General features: G+C 39.7%; 1 protein-coding gene across 7 annotated transcripts in view; it reads right to left on the bottom strand.

Annotated features, from left to right (window-relative positions):
• Window positions 1-504: 504 nt before the first annotated feature.
• Window positions 505-20,095, bottom strand: part of srsf5a (serine and arginine rich splicing factor 5a) — a 43,052-nt gene continuing 23,461 nt past the window's right edge. For 4 of the 7 annotated variants that reach the window (XM_067991296.1, XM_067991297.1, XM_067991294.1 and 1 more), the window contains 4 exons: window positions 19,748-19,817; window positions 14,966-15,039; window positions 6,138-6,245; window positions 505-1,138 (listed from right to left, as the gene is read on the bottom strand). In XM_067991296.1, the coding sequence (XP_067847397.1) occupies window positions 892-1,138; window positions 6,138-6,245; window positions 14,966-15,039; window positions 19,748-19,817 (499 nt within the window). In that variant the 3' untranslated portion in view covers window positions 505-891. Of the gene's footprint in view, window positions 1,139-6,137; window positions 6,246-9,099; window positions 9,462-10,748; window positions 10,863-14,965; window positions 15,040-19,308; window positions 19,445-19,747; window positions 19,818-20,095 lie in introns of those variants that run through there. The other 3 variants (XM_067991299.1, XR_010964170.1, XM_067991298.1) reach the window with 3 other exon arrangements.

Below are 20,095 nucleotides of genomic sequence, written 5' to 3' on the forward strand. Positions count from 1 at the left end.
TGCCCTGTCATCTTTATTATGTGTTAATTAATTTATTAAGTTTATAATTTATAAACCCTACTACTCCCAATAAGCTTTACAACTGCTAAAACCTTACAATTACTAAGTTACGCTTGTTTTGAAAGTTAAACAAGTCAAATACTCACCAACCAATTTATCTGCACGCTCGGTCTGCTCTGCAAAAAAAGATAGGAAAAGCAAGGCAAAACAAAGGAGCACCTCCTTCCCCCACTTACCAAACTTTCAAGTTGCTCACTCTGTGCCTGCTCCACTCAGTGCCGGTTGCACTCACAGGCCCCTGTATTTCTACTGTTTGTGACTCAGATGAGTCAGCACTGCTCTGCTACAAGAACCAGTTTAATCTAGCTAATCAACTAACTAACTACAGCAACTCTCCAGTAGGAAAGCTTGCTTGTTTGTCTCTTCTTAAGCCTGACAGAAACTTAAAACTTGAAAGTTTTTTCACTTGAAGAAATACAAATTAAATACTCTAAGAAAAGAAAATGTTGTGTGATAACTTTTATTTAGTTTCAATCAAAGGTGTAATGTTTCAGTTATAGCTAACTGAAAGACTCTCCAGTTCATATTAGTTTAAGATGTGCCAACAGTTCTCTACAAACAACATTCTGCTAGGTACTATTTTACTCAATCTATCCATTATATATTCAATACCAAAACAACATACAACTTTTAAACCAGTTCTAATACAAGCAAGTTTATTTGCATTAGTGGATTTTTGTGTATTAAAGGAAAGAAAAAGTGTCACCTTTCACAGTTCAACATAAACAAAAATCCAGCTGAACAAAGAAAAGCATCCGCAAACTCACAAACAGTCAAGTAAAACATGGTAACTATCAGTTTACAGAAGAGAATAGCTTTTACAAACAGTGTCTAGTCAGCACTTTCTACAGAACGCGACCTGGACCTCGACTGGTTTGTCAATCCAGAAGGAGATTTTGATCTTGAATGTGCCTGGTTATTCGTTGTTGGCTGATCTTTTCTGTCAGGTGATCTGCTGGCAGAACGGGATTTACTGCGGCTCCTGCTTCTGGACCTACTTTCTGACTTTGACGGCCTGGGTGATGGGGACCTACTGCGAGATCTTGAGGAACTTCTAGAATGAGATCTGCTTCTAGTCCTGGAAATTAAGTAGATTACCAATATAAAAACAGAAAATGCTGGAGAAGCTCAGTAAGTCAGGCAGCATCTGTGGAGAAAGAAAGTCAACGATTCAGGTCGAAGACCTTTCATCAGACCTTCTGTCTTCAACCTGAAACGTTAACTCTGTTTCTTTCTCCACAGATGCTACCTCACTTGGTGAGCTTCTCCAGCATTTTCTGTTTTTATTTCCGATTTCCAGCATCTGCAGTATTTTGCATTTGAAGTAGATTACCAAGTTTTTTGTCAAATACTTAGTTACAAGTTATCAACGTGATTTATAAAGCTTATTTCATGTAGAAAAATGTCCCAAGGCACTTCACAGATGCACGAGGAAAACATTTTCTTCTTGAAAAAGAAATGTGCTGCATATACAGTGCAGTGTGCCATATATGGCACCAGCAATTTGGACAACGTGTCAAGATAAAAATCTACCTGCTGAGATATTTGTGGTCATAATTGTTTCACCCTCCCCCGTGGAGACATTGGTATTGAGCCAGTGACCAGCTCCACAGCAAATAAAATTCCCACAGATCAGCGTTTGTGGGTTAGTCCTCAATACATACTTGTAGTTGTCTTAGCCATCAAAATTTAGTCTGTGCTCAACATACAGTAGGATGAAACTGCGAATACCTTTCACACAGGAGCTAGGTTTTTGTTCTTTTGGCAGGGGTGGGGGGAGCAACTTTTGTGGGAAAGGCACATGGACTTATTGTTCTCCTTATACACTTCCCTTCACATTTAATAAATACAGAGATGGATTTAAACAATGTGTTGACAGAGTCTGGCATAATTTTAAGATTGCATGTGTCATATATTGGTATCTCATAAAAATAGCCAAATGTTGGAGCTACTCATGTGATAAGTATCAGATGTCCTACAATGGAGGTAGTTCTATATTTCTTTTTTAAAAAAAATATAGACAGTGGTAACTTCCATTTGGGGTCAGACAAAACTCAAAAGTTGAAGCAAATACTAAAACCTGTGACCCGTCACCAATCCAGTTTGTCTTTAAAACAAATGCTACGATGCAATAACATTTCCATACATATATAATTAGGACTCAATTCACATGAGACATGCAAGAAAACAGGCTTCTGGGATCAACTTCTAGAATTACTCTGTCTCATCCAAAAATAAAATAAGCAATCCAATGAAGCCAAAGGCATAGTAAATGCAGTTTCATTTGATTCAGAAATACTGGGTACCAATAACTTCAGAATTCAGTTTTTCCAAGGAATATAAAATGCCAGGTGCATATCAGTTCCATATATGGAATTCTTCATGCAAGATCAAACAAAATCATTCAAATGAGATCCTTCAGTGACTCACTGAGTAAATGCACTGTGTGACATGGTGCTGAACCCCAGACAGGTTTGGTTCCTGACGAAGCTGATCTCACTCAGCAAGAGCAGCTGGGGGGAATGAGCAAGAATTCCCACTCATTATTATTCAGCAACCCTACTGGAAAGTACATGCATTACATTACACAAGGGCAGGATTAGACTGAGCTGTGAGCTCCCGCTCCCCCTATGGTCGAGCAGTCTGACATTCATTAAGTAAATGCAGAAAGGATGGTCACTTGAGCAAGATATTGGAGGGGTGTTCCTGGAACCTTACTGTGACATAGTCATCGGATTGAGGAGTGAAAATGGAACCAACTTTCTTTGTATTTGGAATGATCTTATAACATATGCATCTATTATATTTTAAAAATGGTAGGTGGGTCACAACATTCCATTTCAAAATACTCTCGTCAACCTGGACCTGTGAAAATCCCATTATAAAATATTTGTTAATGCTTGTAGGTGATGATGTGACAGGTTTTCAATTATAAGTTTGCTAACGTTAACACCACCGTAGAATCATAGAACGATACAGCACAGAACGAGGCCACTCGACCCATTGTGCCTGTACTGGCTCTTTGAAAGAGTTGTCTAATTAGTCCCACTCCCCTGCTCTTTCCCCATAGCCCTGCAAATCTTTCCTTTTCAAGGAGGAGGTGGGGGCGGGGGAATAGAGAAATTGAATAGGATAAAAATAGATAGAAAGGAGGTCTCAATAGGTTGGCATCACTTGAAGTTAACAAGTCACCCGGTCCAGATGGGATGCATCCTCGGTTGCTGAGGGAAGCTAGGGTGGAGGTAGCAGAAGCTGTGACCACAATCTTCCAATCCTCCTTGGAAATAGGAGTGGTGCTAGAGGACTGGGGGATTGCAAATGTTACACTCTCTGTTCAAAAAAGGGGAGAGGGATAAACCTGGTAACTACAGGCCAATCAGTCTAACGTCAGTGGTGAGAAAACTACTGGAGACCATTGTCAAGGACAAAATTAATTCTCACTTGGAGAAGCATGGGTTAATAAGGGATAGCCAGCATGGATTTGTTAAAGGCTAATCGTGTCTGACTGACCTGAGTGAGTTCTTTGATAAAGTAACGGGGTCGATAAAGGTAGTGCAGTAGATGCTGTATATATGGACTTTCAAAAGACATTTGATAAAGTACCACCTAACAGACTTATTCGGAAAATAGAAGCACATGGACAGTGGTAACTTGGGTACGTAATTGGCAAAGGGATAAGAGGCAGATAGTGGTGGTGAACGGATGTTTTTCTGACTGGAGAGAAGTATGTAGTGGGGTCCCCAGGGGTCGTTATTAGGACCACTGCTTGTCTTGTTATTTATAAATGACCTGGACTTGGGTACAGAAAGTACAATTTCCAAGTTTGCGAATGATACAAAACTTGTCAACGCAGAAAATAGTGAGCAGGATAGTAGCAGACTTCAGGAGGACAGACAGACTGGTGAAATGGGCAGACACATGGCAGATGAAATTTAATGTGGAGAAGTGTGAAGTGATGCACTTTGGGAGGAACAGCATGGAGAGTCAGTACAATCTAAATGGTACTATTTTGAGGGGGGGTGTAAGAACAGAGGGAACTGGGGGTGCAAATTCACAAATCTTTGAAGGTGGCAGGGCAAGTTGATAAAGTGGTTAAGAAAGCATATGGGATACTTGGCTTTGTAAATAGGGGCATTGAATATAAAAACAAGGAACTCATGCTAAACCTTTACAAATGGTTAGGCCTCAGCTGAAGTAGTGTACACAATTCTGGGCACCACACCTTAAGAAGGATGCCCTGGCCAAGGAGAGAGTACAGAAGAGGTTTACCAGGATGATACCGGGGATGAGAGACATCAGTTATGTGCAGAGATTGGAGAAGCTGGGATTGTTCTCCTTAGGGCAGAGAAGGTTAAGGGGAGACCTAATAGAGGTATTCAAAATTACAAGGGGTTTTGATAGAGCAAGTAGGGAGAAACTGTTTCCTCTGGCAAGTGGGTCGGTAACCAGAGGTTATAGATTTAAAATAATTGGTAAAAAAACTAGAGGGGAAATTAGGAGAAACTTTTTCACACAGAAGGTTAGGATCTGGAACGCACTACCTGAAAGGGTGGCGGAATCAGATTCCACAGGAACTTACAAAAGGTAATTGGACGTGTACTTGAAGAGGACTAATTTGCAGGGTCATGGGGAAAAAGCTAGGTTGTGGGACTAATTTGGACTGCTCTTTCAAAGAACCGTCACAGGCACGATGGGCTGAATGGCCTCCGTCTGTGCTGTAAGATTCTATGATTCTAAGTATTTATCCAATTCCCTTTTGAAAGTTATTATTGAATCTGATTCCACCACCCTTTTAGGCATTGCATTTTGGATCATAACTCACTGCGTAAATTTTGTTTTCCTCATGTCGCCTTTGGTTCTTTTGCCAATACCCTAAATCTGTATCCTCTGGATACTGACCCTTCTGTCACTGGAAATAGTTTCTCCTTATTTACTCTATCAAAACCCTTCATGATTTTGAATATCTCTATCACCCTAACCCTAACATTCTATCCCCTTAACCTTCTCTGCTCTAAGGAGAACAACCCTTAGAAAAAAGATTTTCTAGTCTCTCCGTGTAACTGAAGTCTTTCATCCATGATACCATTCTAGTAAATCTCCTCTGCACCCTCTCTAAGGTCTTGACATCCTTCCTAAAGTATGGTGCCCAGAATTGGACACAATACTCCAGCTGGGGCCTAGCCAGTATTTTATAAAGGTTTAGCATAACTTCTTTGCTTTTGTACTCTATGCCTCTATTTATAAAGCCAAGGATCCCATAAGCCTTTTCAACAGCCTTCTCAACTTGTCCTCCCACCTTCTCTGCGTTAACTTTCATCTACCTGCCTATTTCATCGGTCTATGCCCTCCTAAAGTCTGTTACATCCTCCTCACTGTTTAATACATTTCAGAGTTTCATGTCATCTGTACCTTATCTCAGGAACAAATCTGGAGAAATCAGTGCTTGTTCAGAAATGAAACTGTGTCAGTACAGATAGACATATTGTATTAAAAAAAATTGGGACCTCTTAAAACAAAACGTCATCTCCATGTCAAAAAAAAAATCAGACCTGCATAGTTTTTAAAATATTGGGCCCTCTTCAATGTATGAAAAAATCAAGGCTTCATCATTCATTGAAAAATTGGAGACTTTTTTTTTGGGGAAAATCAGGGCGTTTCTCCTCCTCTCTTCCCCCCACCCCACCCCCACCAACTGAGGTACTTACCTCCCACCCATCCCACACTGAGATAGTTTCCCTACACCCTATCCCTTTCCCACCTCACCATCTCATTTCCTCCGCCTTGGTCCAATTATCCCCCTGCCCTCTAAACCTCTGACTCAAAGGCAGCACTTGATCTTGACTCCCGTGTGCAAAGCCATGGGAGATCAACTAGTAGATAAACACACTAGTTTTCTGGAGCAATCTATTCATCTGAGAAGATGAATCAAGCATTTGGAGGACACTGGCTCCAATCAATTGTAAACAAAAGGTCACACATCAATTGAAAGTGGTCAGTGATAGTCCACTGGACTGTAATCCATGAAGTTGTCAGCATTTGTTCCCATGTGATGTGCAAACAGCCTTAGTAACAATTACCTGCGTTTCCGGTCTTCAATTAATCTGATCTTTCGACCATTTATCTCTGTACCTTCCAACTTGTCGAGAGCATTTTTCATATCACTATATGAGGCAAACTCAACCACCCTAAAACAAACAAATCACATTTTTGAGAAATTCACATCTTGTTATACTGATAATCCCAGAGTTAATCATGCAACTCTTCAGAATGGAACATTTTGCCCCCTTCCCGATAGCTCAGGTGATAACTGCACTGCTCGGTGTGAACTAAAGCCACAACAGAAGGTCCCTGATTCGATCCCCAGTCTGTGCTGAATTAGCACTCAGCTGGTGCTGTCACCCAGGACTATGGGAGAAATCAACAAGGGTTCCCACCCTAATAGCTAAAGTGAATTCATGCTGCAAAGTGAGCCCACAGGGACACTGGGCGAGGATGGGGTCAGGCTGGGCTGTGATGTTTCAGGGTCTGCTGATGTTCAATATCTGGGCATACAGGTGAAGTGAAATGGTCACTTAGGCAATGTGGTGGAGGGAACCTGATGTTCATGGAATCATTACAAGAACACGGATCAACATCTTCAAGAGAAGAGAGAAAATTGGAAAAAAGTGTGTTTTTAAAAAAAACCTTTTAAGAAAGCTCATCAAAATATATGGATATTTCCTCTGCACTTTACTGTTCCATCCAGACTGTACCAGGAATTACCAAGCTGTCTTTGAGGCTGGTGGATAGTGGTACACATACTCTCTGCATTCCAGAATACTGTTGTAGTTTCTATCCACAAGGAGAGGGATTCTAGTGAGCCTAAAGTCTACTGAGGAACCTTTCTTGGAATTGCTGCAGCACCTATATCACGCTCTGGAGTCACACAGGACAATCAGAAAGGAATAGGCTGGATTCCAGTCTCGAGGAGTGTGTAGATCAGAGTGTGGCTTTATTTGAGATTGCATGGCATCGTAAGGCTCAGTGAAACTCATATTTCATTGATTTCCACAACGCATTCAACTTAATGCCGCATCAACAAGCTGGGAGGCCTGGAATATGTGGCCAAATCTTAGGATTTTATCTGGAATGGGTACTCCAGCTCCAAGATCCAGATATGGTGGATGAGGTTCTTACTGACCCTAACACACTCAAAATAGGAGCGAGGCAAGGCTGTCACCCATCCTACCAGACGTCATCATCAACGATGTGTTGAAAGACATTGTATGGGATGGACTGGCAGTACCTGTTCCAGGTATTTATTAAACTACTGAGGCATTGATTCTTGCAGATTAAATTGTGTTGTTGGTGGACTCACTTAGAGATTTACTGCACCCTATCAACCATCTTGAACAATGGGCTAACTTGTGGGATATGCTGTTGGGGGCCTCCAAATGCAGTATTATGCTTTGCCCAAAAAGATGACCGTGAAGGTATTGTTTGGAAGATGCAGGTGAGCATCTGCTTCAGTTGTTGATTCAGATCATTACCTGGGGGTCCTGATGGATGCAAACTTTAGATCTTTGAGACTGTGTTCAGAAAGGGCAACGGACACTTTGGTAATTGTCATCTTTCTTCAATGACAGCAAAGTTCTAATGCAGGTAAAGCTTGTGGAATATTACATGTCCAAACCGAACTTCATGGTTCAGAACTCCTAGGCATGCAACAAAATGGCTTCATCTGGACCATGTGCGAGATCCAGGACCCAGCTGTGAGGCGGATTGACAAACCTGTATGTGACATTTGATATGGACATCTGCCCTGTGTAGGTTCTTCCAACATAACGAAGGTACAACTAATGAAGAAACTCTACTGCTGTAAGGCACTATCCAGAGGCCAAGTGTGAGAACATGTGCTCAGATATCTAGCGTTCAGCACCTACCACGATTGACTTGCAGAAAAGTTAGACTGCTGCTGCTGAAGCTCCATACCTGCAACTAAGCGGACCACCATGGGAGTATTATGTGTGTTCATGCTGTAGTCCATGGGAGCACTGTGCTTGTCTATGCTGTGGTCAGGAGGATGGTGGTAATTCAGTCATACATTTTATGATGAGCAATGCTGCTCACCACACCACTAATAAGGAGGTCCTAGTACCTGCTGTCCACCTAATGAAAGCTTAACTTTTCAGTTATTGAATGGCCAGCTTGTGATTATACTCCTTGGGGGAGGGGAGGCTATCACGTTAAAGTGGCTTTATTGACATACATGATGATCAAAGTCAGCCCTCTGAGGCAAACTCGATAATCCAATACCTGAACCAGGCAAGTCCACAGTACTCCAGGATACTGGTGATGACTGACTAACTAGTCTGGCTCACTAATGGAAGGGGCAGGCCTGTCACTGGAGGCCGGCATTTTTCCCATGCTGCTCCAAATAGCCCCACAATTCTGTTTAAATAGGTAGGTTGGTCCTAGTTGGACAAGCAACAGGAAACTTACTAGGGCTTTGCACTTCTGAGTGACATGGTTAAACTCCAGAAATATCCCTGCAAATACTCTGTAACCCCAAAGATACCCTCCTGCATCTAAGCTGTTTGGACTTGGCTGTGGGGAGAGATACCAGGGTGACCAAAACAACAAAATGACTTCCATTATTGCACTTTACACAGATGCAATGAACAAGAACACCATGAAAAACTAAAACAAAATAAAGTGTTCTTGTATGTTTGTGTTAGAGTAATTATTTTTTCATTGGTCAAAAGGAACAGGTTCCTTGTTGTCACCAGTTATCGAATGTTTGATAAATTCAAGCTACTTTCCCCAAACTGTCTTTATGCCTTGATCATTGTAATGCACTGGGATTCCTGAATTAGTTATCCAAATCAATTTACTTTCCCAGAAGTGACTGGGACAATTAGAATTGAACCACACTCATTTAGTTAGACAATAATAAATGAGAAAGTGTACATTTATCGTGAGTGTTGACAAAACTAAAATATGCTACCAAAGTTAATAATATTACTAGCTATGTATATTTAATATTTTTTTAAAATTCCACCTGTACACAATTCTCTTCCCTCATGAGGTTACCAATTCATGCTGTAGTACAGTTTCACAGGCAGTTGCAGCCCTTCAGTATCTCACCCAAGTGGCCATTCTTCACGTGCCAATGAGCTATTCAATCAGACACTCCAGCCAATAGTAGTACTGTTATTGCCGTCCAACTGAGATCAGCTAACTCAGGACAGCTGAGTGATTGAACGTGGGCACTTTTTGGTGTGAATGGCTCAGTTCCACACTGGGCAGTACATTTACCATCTGAGTCACCAGAAGAGCCACTTTTGCCTTCTTTAATTGTCAGTTGTTCCCAATTCACTTGACTTCACAGCAGAAACTCAGATGTAGAACAATGAAGGTTCCTAGACGGAATGAGAGTTTATTTGGGATATTTTATAATGACTCAGCCAATCAGAAGAATTCTAAAATAAAAATATGCAGCATATTTAACAGTGTTCAATCAAATGCTACGTTCACACTGAGCTCATGTTTTCTTTCCCATTCTTATTTACTTGTTGCCAGAGAAGTCTCTGGCCCACAGATTTCACCTCCCCATAGAATCAGTAACATTCCTGAACAGTCAACAGGGACAGAGACTAAATGGAAATAGTCTGGTTCTACCACTACTCCAACTCCTCTACTATAAATTTAATAGCCTGGCTCAATCAACAAATTGAGGCAAACAACCCCAACAACTTAAGTTTAAGGAAGTGATGCTGAAGCTCTTTCAGGCTCCAGCAAGGCTATATCCGGAGTGCTGTGTTCAATTGTGGTCTCATAACATAGGAAAAATGTGGACTTATTGGAGGCAGTCCAGAGGAGAGCTACAAGGTTGATTCCTGAACTTTCAGCGCTTAGTTAGGAGGAAAGAAGTTTTATCTTGGGACTTTATGAAGAAGTGGAGGATGAAAGGGGGTATGGAGGCCATTAAGATTTTCACGGGCATGGAGAATTTGCATCCAGGAAAGTTCTTCTGCCTGGCACACGATTCGAGGACAGTTTAAAGTTTCAAAAGAAATTTAGAAATTTAGGCAACTTTTTTTTTTAAAAAGAAAGAGGGAGATAGAATTGTGGAACAGATTATCAACAGTAGTGGTGGAACAGAAATCCAAGGCAAGTTTTATAAAAAGAATGCAGGAAGTCCTATCAGGAAAGGGGATACAGATCCATTAGCTCCAGAATTAGTAAGGAAACTGAAAATACTGGAGAAGCTCAGCAAGTCAGGCAGCATCTGTGGAGAAAGAATTTTTTGGGTTCCAAAATTACTGATATTATCGTCAGAATATGATTCATCGGAAAGGTCTTCGACCTGAAACGTTAACATTCTTTCTTTCTCCACAGATGCTGCCTGACTTGCTGAGCTTCTCCAGGATTTTCAGTTTTTAGTTCAGATTTCCAGCATCCGCAGTATTTTGCTTTTGATTTAGTAAGGAAACTGATGGGTGGTTTGGTAGGGTAGGCCCAAAACATTACTATGCTCCAATAAACAATCAAGTCTGCAGCCAGAAGTTACAACCTTCTATTGAAGAGCTGAGCACTATTTCAGTCAGTCACCCATCACTCACAACATCCTTTCAAAGCGTGCTAAATCTGACTGGGGAACCATTCTAGTTTTGTTAACAATGCTCGGGAAGCTGAGCAGTGCTTACCAGAACTAGGCCCAGAAATTACATGATAATATCAGTAATTTTGGAGCCAAATAATCGACATGAGCTGGCTGGTGAAAACATGGACTTCTTCATTCACAGCATTCTCTGAATAAACTACAAAATAAAACCAAATTGCAATCTTCATCTTGATATTTACTTTGACACAAAAATGCTATCATTCAGCACCATTACTTCAACAAGTAGCAATATTGTATAATTACACAGGGTGTTTAAAAATTAAATGCTAAAAATTACAATTTGCAAAACATGAAGAATCCCTTCTAGTTGACATCCTTAGATTATAGATACAGATGCATTAGATTTTTTTGGATTAGTCAACTTTTAGGGTACATTGAGGCAGACATATTTTGACAATGTTATGACAGGCTTGTGTAATATAAAGAAAACTATTCCATGTTGTGTGAACTTACAGTGACAGCATCATTGACAGAAGTTACACAAATTACCCAAAATAAAAACTCTTGAAAGCAATCCAAAACTATAATCACTTCAGTACTGTAAGCATAACTGTCAAAGTGTTCAGAATAGCTGTTCTTCAACCCATTATTACATACCACATTCACATTTTTCAACCATAAGTAAACTGTTAGCTAATGAAGATACTGGTCCTTAATCTTCTCAGTTGATTTTCATTGTAGTTGGCTCCAAAACATAACACTTCCATTTTAGACATCAATTACTTCTATGTAATCCATAGAAGCTTACAGCACAGAAGGCAGTCATTCAGCCCATCACTTCTGCACTGGTTCTTTGCTAGAGCAATTGAAAACCAATCCCACTGCCTTGATTTCTCCCAATAGCCTTTTATCTTGCTCTGCTTCAAATATTTATTCAATGGTCTCAACCACATCCATTCCATGCTTCAAGAACCGAAGATTTTCTCCTAACCTCTCTCCAAGCTCTGACTATTTTAAATTGATGACCCCCTTGTCACTGACTCCCCAGAGAAAATAGTCTTTCCCTGTTCACTTCATCAAAATTCTTCATAATTTAAAATAAACCTTTGTTAAATCTCTTCTTAGCCTTCTCTGCTCTAGTGGAAATAGTCCTAATATCTCAAGTATCTACTCATATCTATAATTTCCCATCCCTGGTATCAGTCAATTTATACTTTCCACTCCCCATGGCATTAATGTCCTTTCTATAATTAAGTGTCATAGGGAGTGGAAAGCAAAACAGCACATCGTATTTCAACTGTGGGTTAACCAATCTTTTCCACAAATTTATTGTTTCTTTACTCTTGTACTATATGCCCCTATTTATATAACCCAAAATGCTGTTAGACTTTTTATGGCTTTATCAACCAGCACTCAGACTTCCAGGGAATTATGTATTTGAACCCTAGGTCTCTGATCATGCACACTTTTCAGCATTTTTCCATCAAGTGTATATTCCCATCCCTTGTTTTTCCTCAGAAAATCTCACTTATCCACATTAAATTGCATCTGTCATATGTCTAAGCATTCTGTTAATTTATCTACTTACATCTTTTACAATCCTCCTCACTATGCCAATCCCCTATTTAGCTGTCGTCAGTAAATTTTGAATTGTGCTGCCCAAATCTAAATCACGTACATATATTGAGAACAAAAGTAAACCCAGCACTGACTCCTAGAGTACATCACTTCCAACCCTTCTCCAATCCGAGCAACACTCATTTACCCTAACTCAGTTTCCTGTCCGTCAAGCAACTTTCAATCCATGCTGCTACATTTCCTCCATACGCCTGAAATTTTCTAATAAACCTAGAGACACCTTATTGAATGTCGTCTGAAAATCCATATACACATTTCCGTTATCCATGCAATCTGTCATTTCTCCAAAACACCATTAAATTTGGCAAAGACAGCTCATATTTAACAAATCTGTCCTTGATTAACTCATACCATTCTAAATACTCACTAATTTTATCTCAAATTATGGCATTTAACAGTTCGCTCATAACTGATGCTAGACTAACTGATTTACAGTTACACTTTTATTCTTTTCTCCCTTCTTGAACAAATGTTACACTAGCTACTCTCCAGTCCCACAGCACAACTTGCGTATTTGAGAACTGAATAATTGTGGCCAGAGTCTTTGCTATCTCTTTGCTGACTTCAGCACCTTATGGCATGCAGCCTAGACTGTTGATGACTTATCCATCGCAAGTTCTGCTAACTTTTTCAGAAGCAGTTTCTTTTCTAAAGTTATCTCTAACAATTGTTAGATATCCTCCTCTAGTACCCCTACATTCTGACTTGGGCCATCATTTGTAAAAACTGATGCAAAATATTTATTTTATGTCTCTGCCATATCTTCATCCTCCACAATTAGACTCCCTTTCATCCTTGAACAGTGCTATCTCTGTAACTATTCTGTCACTTATCATATGCTTACAAAAGCCCTTACTAATGCCCTTTATATTACTGCTAGCATTTTTTCATATTCTCTTTTAGGTCTTCTAATCTCCCTTTTCATCTCCCCACTGCATATTCCATATTCCTTATGATTTGCTTAGTTTTTTTGCCCTAATTTTATCACATGCCTCCTTTTTAAGTTTCAGTTTGGTTTTATCATCTTTTTATCCAAAGAACTCTATTCTTTAATGCACTCCCTTTTTGCCTCGTAGAAATATATTTATTTTGTACTCTATCCATTTCCTATTTTAAGATTTTTACACTGCTGATCCAGCAACCGGTTTGCTAAACTTCCTGCCTATTTGTTCTCCTACTCTCAGTTATTTTCCCCACTTCATTTCCCAAAATTAATCAAGCAATGCTTCTTTCCTTATTGGACTAGAAAATTATTGATCTAGGAAGCAGTCCTGGATGCATTCTAAAAAACATCCTTCATGTGCATTACCTTTATTCTGGTTATTCTTACATATTTCACAATATGAATGGAAATTAGAGTAAGTCGTTTGCAAGCAAGCCAATAATCTTACAGCCAAAGTGAACCAGAAAATACACTCACTGTCCCCATCTTTCTTCCTTGGATTATATTTTTACATTCTTTTCCTATGTCAATAACAGCAAAATTAAAGAAAATTCCAAGGTAAGGCTAATACAATAGCCTTTTCCTTCAATATTCATCTGCAAAATACATTCTTTTAGTCACTTTCCCCCATCTCCAAAAAGTACAGGCTCGCTAGCTTCTAAATTACGGTAATCTTCTTAGCATTTGAGGTTTTAGATGGGCCATTTGGGGTGGGTAGATTGGCGAACTGGAAGCCAAGGCAACATATCGTTTCAGTAATTAACTTTGGAAAACAAGGATGATGGATCTGACTGGGAAGCCAGCGGCAATAATGAGTTTTTAAAAAATGTTTAACTTGTAACTATTTTAAAGACAGGGTTACATTCTGCAGATGAATTTTCAAAGAGGAGGCTATTACAATGCTTTAGCCTTAATCATCTCAAACTTTGCTGTGATAAAACGGTTACATAATATCACAGATTTTTTTCTGAAGCTATACTCGTTAGCTGGCTGTAAGCAGGTTACTAAAATTGCATGTTGCGATCTTCATGCCTATTTCTGCAGGAAGCAGGTAAATACTTCAAAGCTTTGTAGTAAGAAATGCTGCATAAATCAACTAATTTCAATAATCAGCAATTAATATACATGCTCCTGCTTACTAGTGCTTACTGTTTAATTAAACCACAGCTACAAAACCATGCCAGTTCACACTGCTTTCAGATGATCGATTTGGGGCTTCGGATAAATGTCTTTGCATTAAAGAATGGATTGAAAAAGATCTGGTGCAGTAATCCTAAATAATCACATTATATTACAATCAAATTGACAGCAAATCTTTTGATAAAGCCAGACACTTGGAAAAGTACTTGCTAACCTCTTTTAAAGATTCATTACAATACTGATGGGGCAACATTAATCACACAGAATTTAATAGCACAGAAATAGGGCATTTGGCCCAGCAGGTCAATGCCAGTGTTTATGCTCCATACAAGCCTCCTGCCACCTTACATGATTTCAACCCATCAACATATCCTTCTATTCCTTTCTCTCTCATGTACTTACCTAGCTTCCCCTGCCTCATTAAGTAACGTAACTGCAACCTCATGTGCTGAGCATTAGCACAATACACATGGAAAGAAGAAAACAATACATCTATTCTGCCACAATACTGTATTTTTTTTTTAAAAGAGTCAAAAATCATACAAATAAAGTTAATGGACATAGCAAACTCAACTTACCCTTCATTCTTGTTGTTTCTGTGTGCATCCACAAAGGTGACCTCTCCAGCCTGTCTCATTAAGTCCTTCAAATCCTACGTACAACAAGAACAATATTTATTCATTTAACAGCGTACACTTTCATATTTACACATTAAAGCATGTTAAATATGATTCAGGCATTTTAAAGTTTCCAGTGGCAGTACTAGACTTTCCAACTTGGCTGAACCTTTGTTCACCTCAGCTCAAAATATTAGATAAATTTAAGAAAATTCCTATTTGAATTATTAAATAGTACGCATAAATATATATTTTTGTACATTTTTACAAAGGATTTTCAGTTACTTATTTGTCATAACTGCAACACAAAACCATTACTTCTAAAGAATTTTCATTTAAATGAATTTTGGTTCACCCTGGACGAGGGACAGAGAGAAAGAAAATTCACCAATCTAGCACCATCCTTGTAAGTTAAATACAGGCTCCTTTTATTATTAATTTGTGAAATCTATTCTTTGAGTTCAAAAAGAGAAAAAGAAACTAAAATTATGCTTTCATTACCTTTCTTTATATCAGCCCTAGGCTAGTCACCTTACAAGCCTTAGCAAATGATGCCCAAGCACCAGCGCAGCCTTACCAGAGAGCCACTCTTCAATACTTAGCTGATGATCTTGTGCATTTCGGGCTTTCGGGAAATCTGCCTCCCAAGTTTCAGGATCCACTTTCTTTCATGGAAATGGAAACCGCTACAGAATTCCTAGGCAGTATTGGCTTTCCTTTTCTTATACTGATCTTCCAAACAACCCACTAATGAAATCCCATAATTTCAATCAGAAGCAAAAACCCCTCGAGATAAGGATAGGATACCTTGTTGACAAGAACCATACAAAAAAGGTTAACCTGATGAAAGTTGTCGCCAATATTCTCCTAGTTTCTAGGGCACCCATTTAAAATTGAGCATTAAATACATTAATTTGACTGTAGATTGGCATGCATAGTCAAGCCAGAGCTTCCATAGGTCAACTGCAAACTGCACACAAACAAAGGAGACCCAACAAAAATTTTACTAGATAATCTGATCACATTTTTTTAAAAAAAAGGAACACCAATCTTCACAAGGAAACGGAGTGGCTACCTAAACAATAGCCGCTTAAAGAGGCAGTTTACATATCCTTGGGAGGGGAAGGACAATTGGCTAAGCATATAGCCTTTGACTATTCCTCCACAATTGTAGTCAGATTTAAACTAAGCTCAAGCATGAGCGAGTTAAGTAGCAATAGACCAATAGCAATGCAAAGTATCTGACCATATCCGAATTTCACCAGAATTATAGTAATATCACTCTGGATACTAAATTAAAATATAAAATCTAATTTTGAATGACTGGTTTCCAAACATGGTAACCTCGAAATAGTTGCTGATTCATTACTTTGTAGCCAAATACAGAAAATCAAAACCTTTTTGGTGTTACAGTGCAACATTGTGATACTTTCCAGAAATAACACATACTAAGAAAAAGAAAGAACTCGCCTTTAACTACTGTCTCATTAGGTTCTGCGGACATCCTAAAGCACTTCTCAACTAATTAATTACTTTTGAAGTGCAGTCATTGTTGTTATGTGGATAAATGTAGCCACCAATTTGGAAACAGCAAAGTCACACAAACAGCAAATTAGATTAATGACCTGATGGTTGAGGGAGTAATGTTGGCCAGGATACAGGAAGAACTTTCTGCTCTTTGAATAATAGGATCTTTAGAATCCACCTGAACAGGCTGGGCCTCATTTTTGCGTCTCATCTGACATATGGCACCCCCGACATTCCAACTTTCTTAATACTGCACTTGAATTTCAGCCAGATTACGTGCTCAAATCCTGGAGAAGGGCTTGAACATACAATCTTCTGACTCAGGGGTGAGAGCGCTACCAGATGAGCTAAGCTGGCACCAAGGGGGAATTTTAACCCCCCAGGATGAGAGATTAAAAATAAAATTAAGAAAAATCGGAAACCCACCCCCAACTGCCCACTTCTGGTTTTAATGGAGGCAGGCGACTAACCTGCTCTCCAGAGGCGGGTCCATCCTTAAAATATTTTAAAGATTCTGCTTGTCTCAAATTTAACCTGTATTTCCCAATTAACTCCTGGGGGGTCGGGTTTTCTGGGCCTCGGAAAATACGGCAGCTGAAGGGAGGCAGGAACGCCTGAATGGAACAGATAAGTCCCTTTCCAGCACTGTTTTTGGGCCAGGACGAGCAGGAGTGCTTCCCCCCAGCCCACCAAACTTAGTTGCTTCCACCCCGTTGGTCGGACCCCCACTCCATATCTCCTTCCGGTATCTGGCATCCTGCCCCCCCAAAAATCTCCCCCATGGCATCAGACCCCCCCCAACCCGATCTCCTCCTGGCAACAGACCCCCCCCACCCCAACCCCCAATCTCCACCTCCTGGCATCAGAGCCCCCGATATCCATCTCCCTGCATTAGACCTCCTCCTTCTGCCATCACAGCTTCACCCCAATCTCCACCTCCTGGCCCGCAATCTTCTCCCCGGCCGCCCTCCCCCAACAGCCAGCCAGCCACTCAATCTGGCTGGCTACGGACAGGAAACCAATTTGAAAAATTTAAAACAAGTCCTGCCGTTAAATTCGGTAGGACTATTGGGAAACCCGTATTTCTGGGCTGCGACATCTCCCTCCCACTCTCTTCCCGCCTCGAAGTTATCGGGCCCATGTGTTCTTAAAGCTTTATGCAAGGTCAAATCTACACCAGGCATTCAATTGCTAGCTCAAGCTCATACCTACAGGATACATCTGTCTTTAAATAGGAATTTTCCTAAATGCGTGTTGTTTAGGGAAGACACTGAAGCTTGGAGGTTTGTTTAAAGAGTTTCCTAACAATTCATGTCAACATTGCCAAATGTTGTTTAAGATCAAACAAGCAACATGGCCAACAGAAGATTTATGCAGTATGTGAAATAGCTGTTCAAAGGGTTTCCCAAGGACTTGCATCACACTTCACATAAAAGGGGATTTCAAGATCAATACAGCACATTATCCATAGAAAGACTTGTCACTAAAAATGCTTTCTGTAGCACTAAAGCAAGAGATTCTGTTTATGGGAAGCTCAAGATCAAAGAACATCAGCCAAAGCAACTTACCAACTTAAGATTCCGACTCAATGTGGACGATGGACACATTATCTAAATGGTATGCTAATATGCTCAAGAATGTTTGAACACGGTAAAAGCATTTCTTCATGTAATAGCAAACAAAATTGTTCTAGGATAATCCAAAATAAATCTGCAGTTTTATTTAGGTCACCATGTATATTACTAAGCAGACATTCAAAAGACTGTCATTCATTGAAACCAGAACAGTAGCACAAGTAATATACTGCTCTATGTTGCTACTGAACTATTCACTATGCCAAACAGATTTTAAGCTCACCATTTCTTTTTCTTTCAATACTACACTTTGAAACAGAAACAAGGTAATTCTTTCAATTAAAAAAAGTTTAATTGATTCCATTCAGTGGTTGAATTTTAATAGCGCTCTGCTTAGCCACTAGATGGTATGCCAGTGGCACTGTACCACATAATTAAAATACCGAGTGTAACTAAGCAATGTTTAATTCCCACTATACACCACAAATTATTTAAATTTGTAACAGATCCCATCAGTAACTTTTGCTGACTCACCACATTGCTTTGTAGAAAAGTACATTTTGTCATGGTCATCTTGTTTTGCAACTTTAGGTAGAATATGCCTCGTCCCACTTCGAGGCAAACTGAGACTCAATGCTATTCATTCTGCATTTTGTATCTGCATTTAGTCTGGTGATACCCAGCTACTAAACAAGATTTCCAGTAAAAATTAAGGAAGAGAATACGAATACATAATAATGGTAAATATGTATTATAACATACATCACCGTTCATGTTTAATGTTTAGTTAGTTTTGTTTAATAAATTTAAGGATGCAAAATCCAGGTAACGTAAGGTTAAATTTAGGCACGTGAAATGCCAAGTGGTCAAAAAGTTAATGTTGGGTCTTTGTGGTATGTTAAATGTACACAGCTAAAATGTGAACATTTTCCAATCCATTTGTCCTACAACAGAACTACAAAAAATACCCAAGTTAACAGAGTCAGGGTTTAGCATAAACTATATTTACTACAGTACTGTAGCTTTAAAAACAATTAAACCACTTATGAAATTATATTTGGTGACCCTGTAACTTTGATGGTAGAGCGCTGAACTCTCAAACAGAAGACAGAGTTCCATCCCCAGTCTGCTAGATGGGCCACTGTGTACCAGCAGAGCACTCCATCTCAGAGGGAAAGGTAAAACAGGCAGGAACAGACCCACCGTACAAAAATGCACCCCTCCAGTTGTCTGATCACGAAGTGAACGGATGCTGGCCATGGAGAAGTCTACAGCCCAGACCATGCCACTTTCCCAGTTGAAGGAGGAAATGTGTTGACAAGAGGTAGCAGATGGGGACCTAACAGGAAAACAAGTTATCTGGTATCAGCTGTTTAGGTTTCTGGCACTTGTGTATTGGTAAAAGTATCACACTCAAAATACAATCTTCAAAACAAAACCAGGACCGTAGCTATTAGAAGAGTTGTGGGTTCTGGTAGATTTGATTGAATCCATTTTTCAGCTCTGGCACATTATACTAGGCTGATATTGTACTTAGAGGCATTGCTACTTGCTCACATCCAGACATGTGAATGCTATAATTCAAATATTTAACACAATGTTATACAATAAAAATGCTTTAAAAATAAATCACAGTACTCACCTGCCAACTGACCCTAGAGGACAAGTTTTCCACAATAATTCGGTATTCAGTACGAACTGGACGGCCATACCTGAGAAACAAACCAGAATGTTTTTACATAGAACGTACAGCACAGAAACAGGCCATTCGGCCCAACAGGTCCATGCCAGTGTTTATGCTTCACACCCATCTTCATCTAACCCTATCAACATATCCTTCTATTCCTTTCTCCCTCATGTGTTTATCTAGCTTCCCCTTAAATGCATCTATGCTAGTCGCCTCAACTACTCCTTGTGGTAGTGAGTTCCACATTTTAATCACTTTCTGGGTAAAGAAGTTTCTCCTGAATTCCCTATTGGATTTATTAGT

The sequence above is a fragment of the Heptranchias perlo genome, chromosome 10 (genome assembly GCF_035084215.1).
Source record: "Heptranchias perlo isolate sHepPer1 chromosome 10, sHepPer1.hap1, whole genome shotgun sequence".
NCBI lineage: Eukaryota > Metazoa > Chordata > Chondrichthyes > Hexanchiformes > Hexanchidae > Heptranchias > Heptranchias perlo.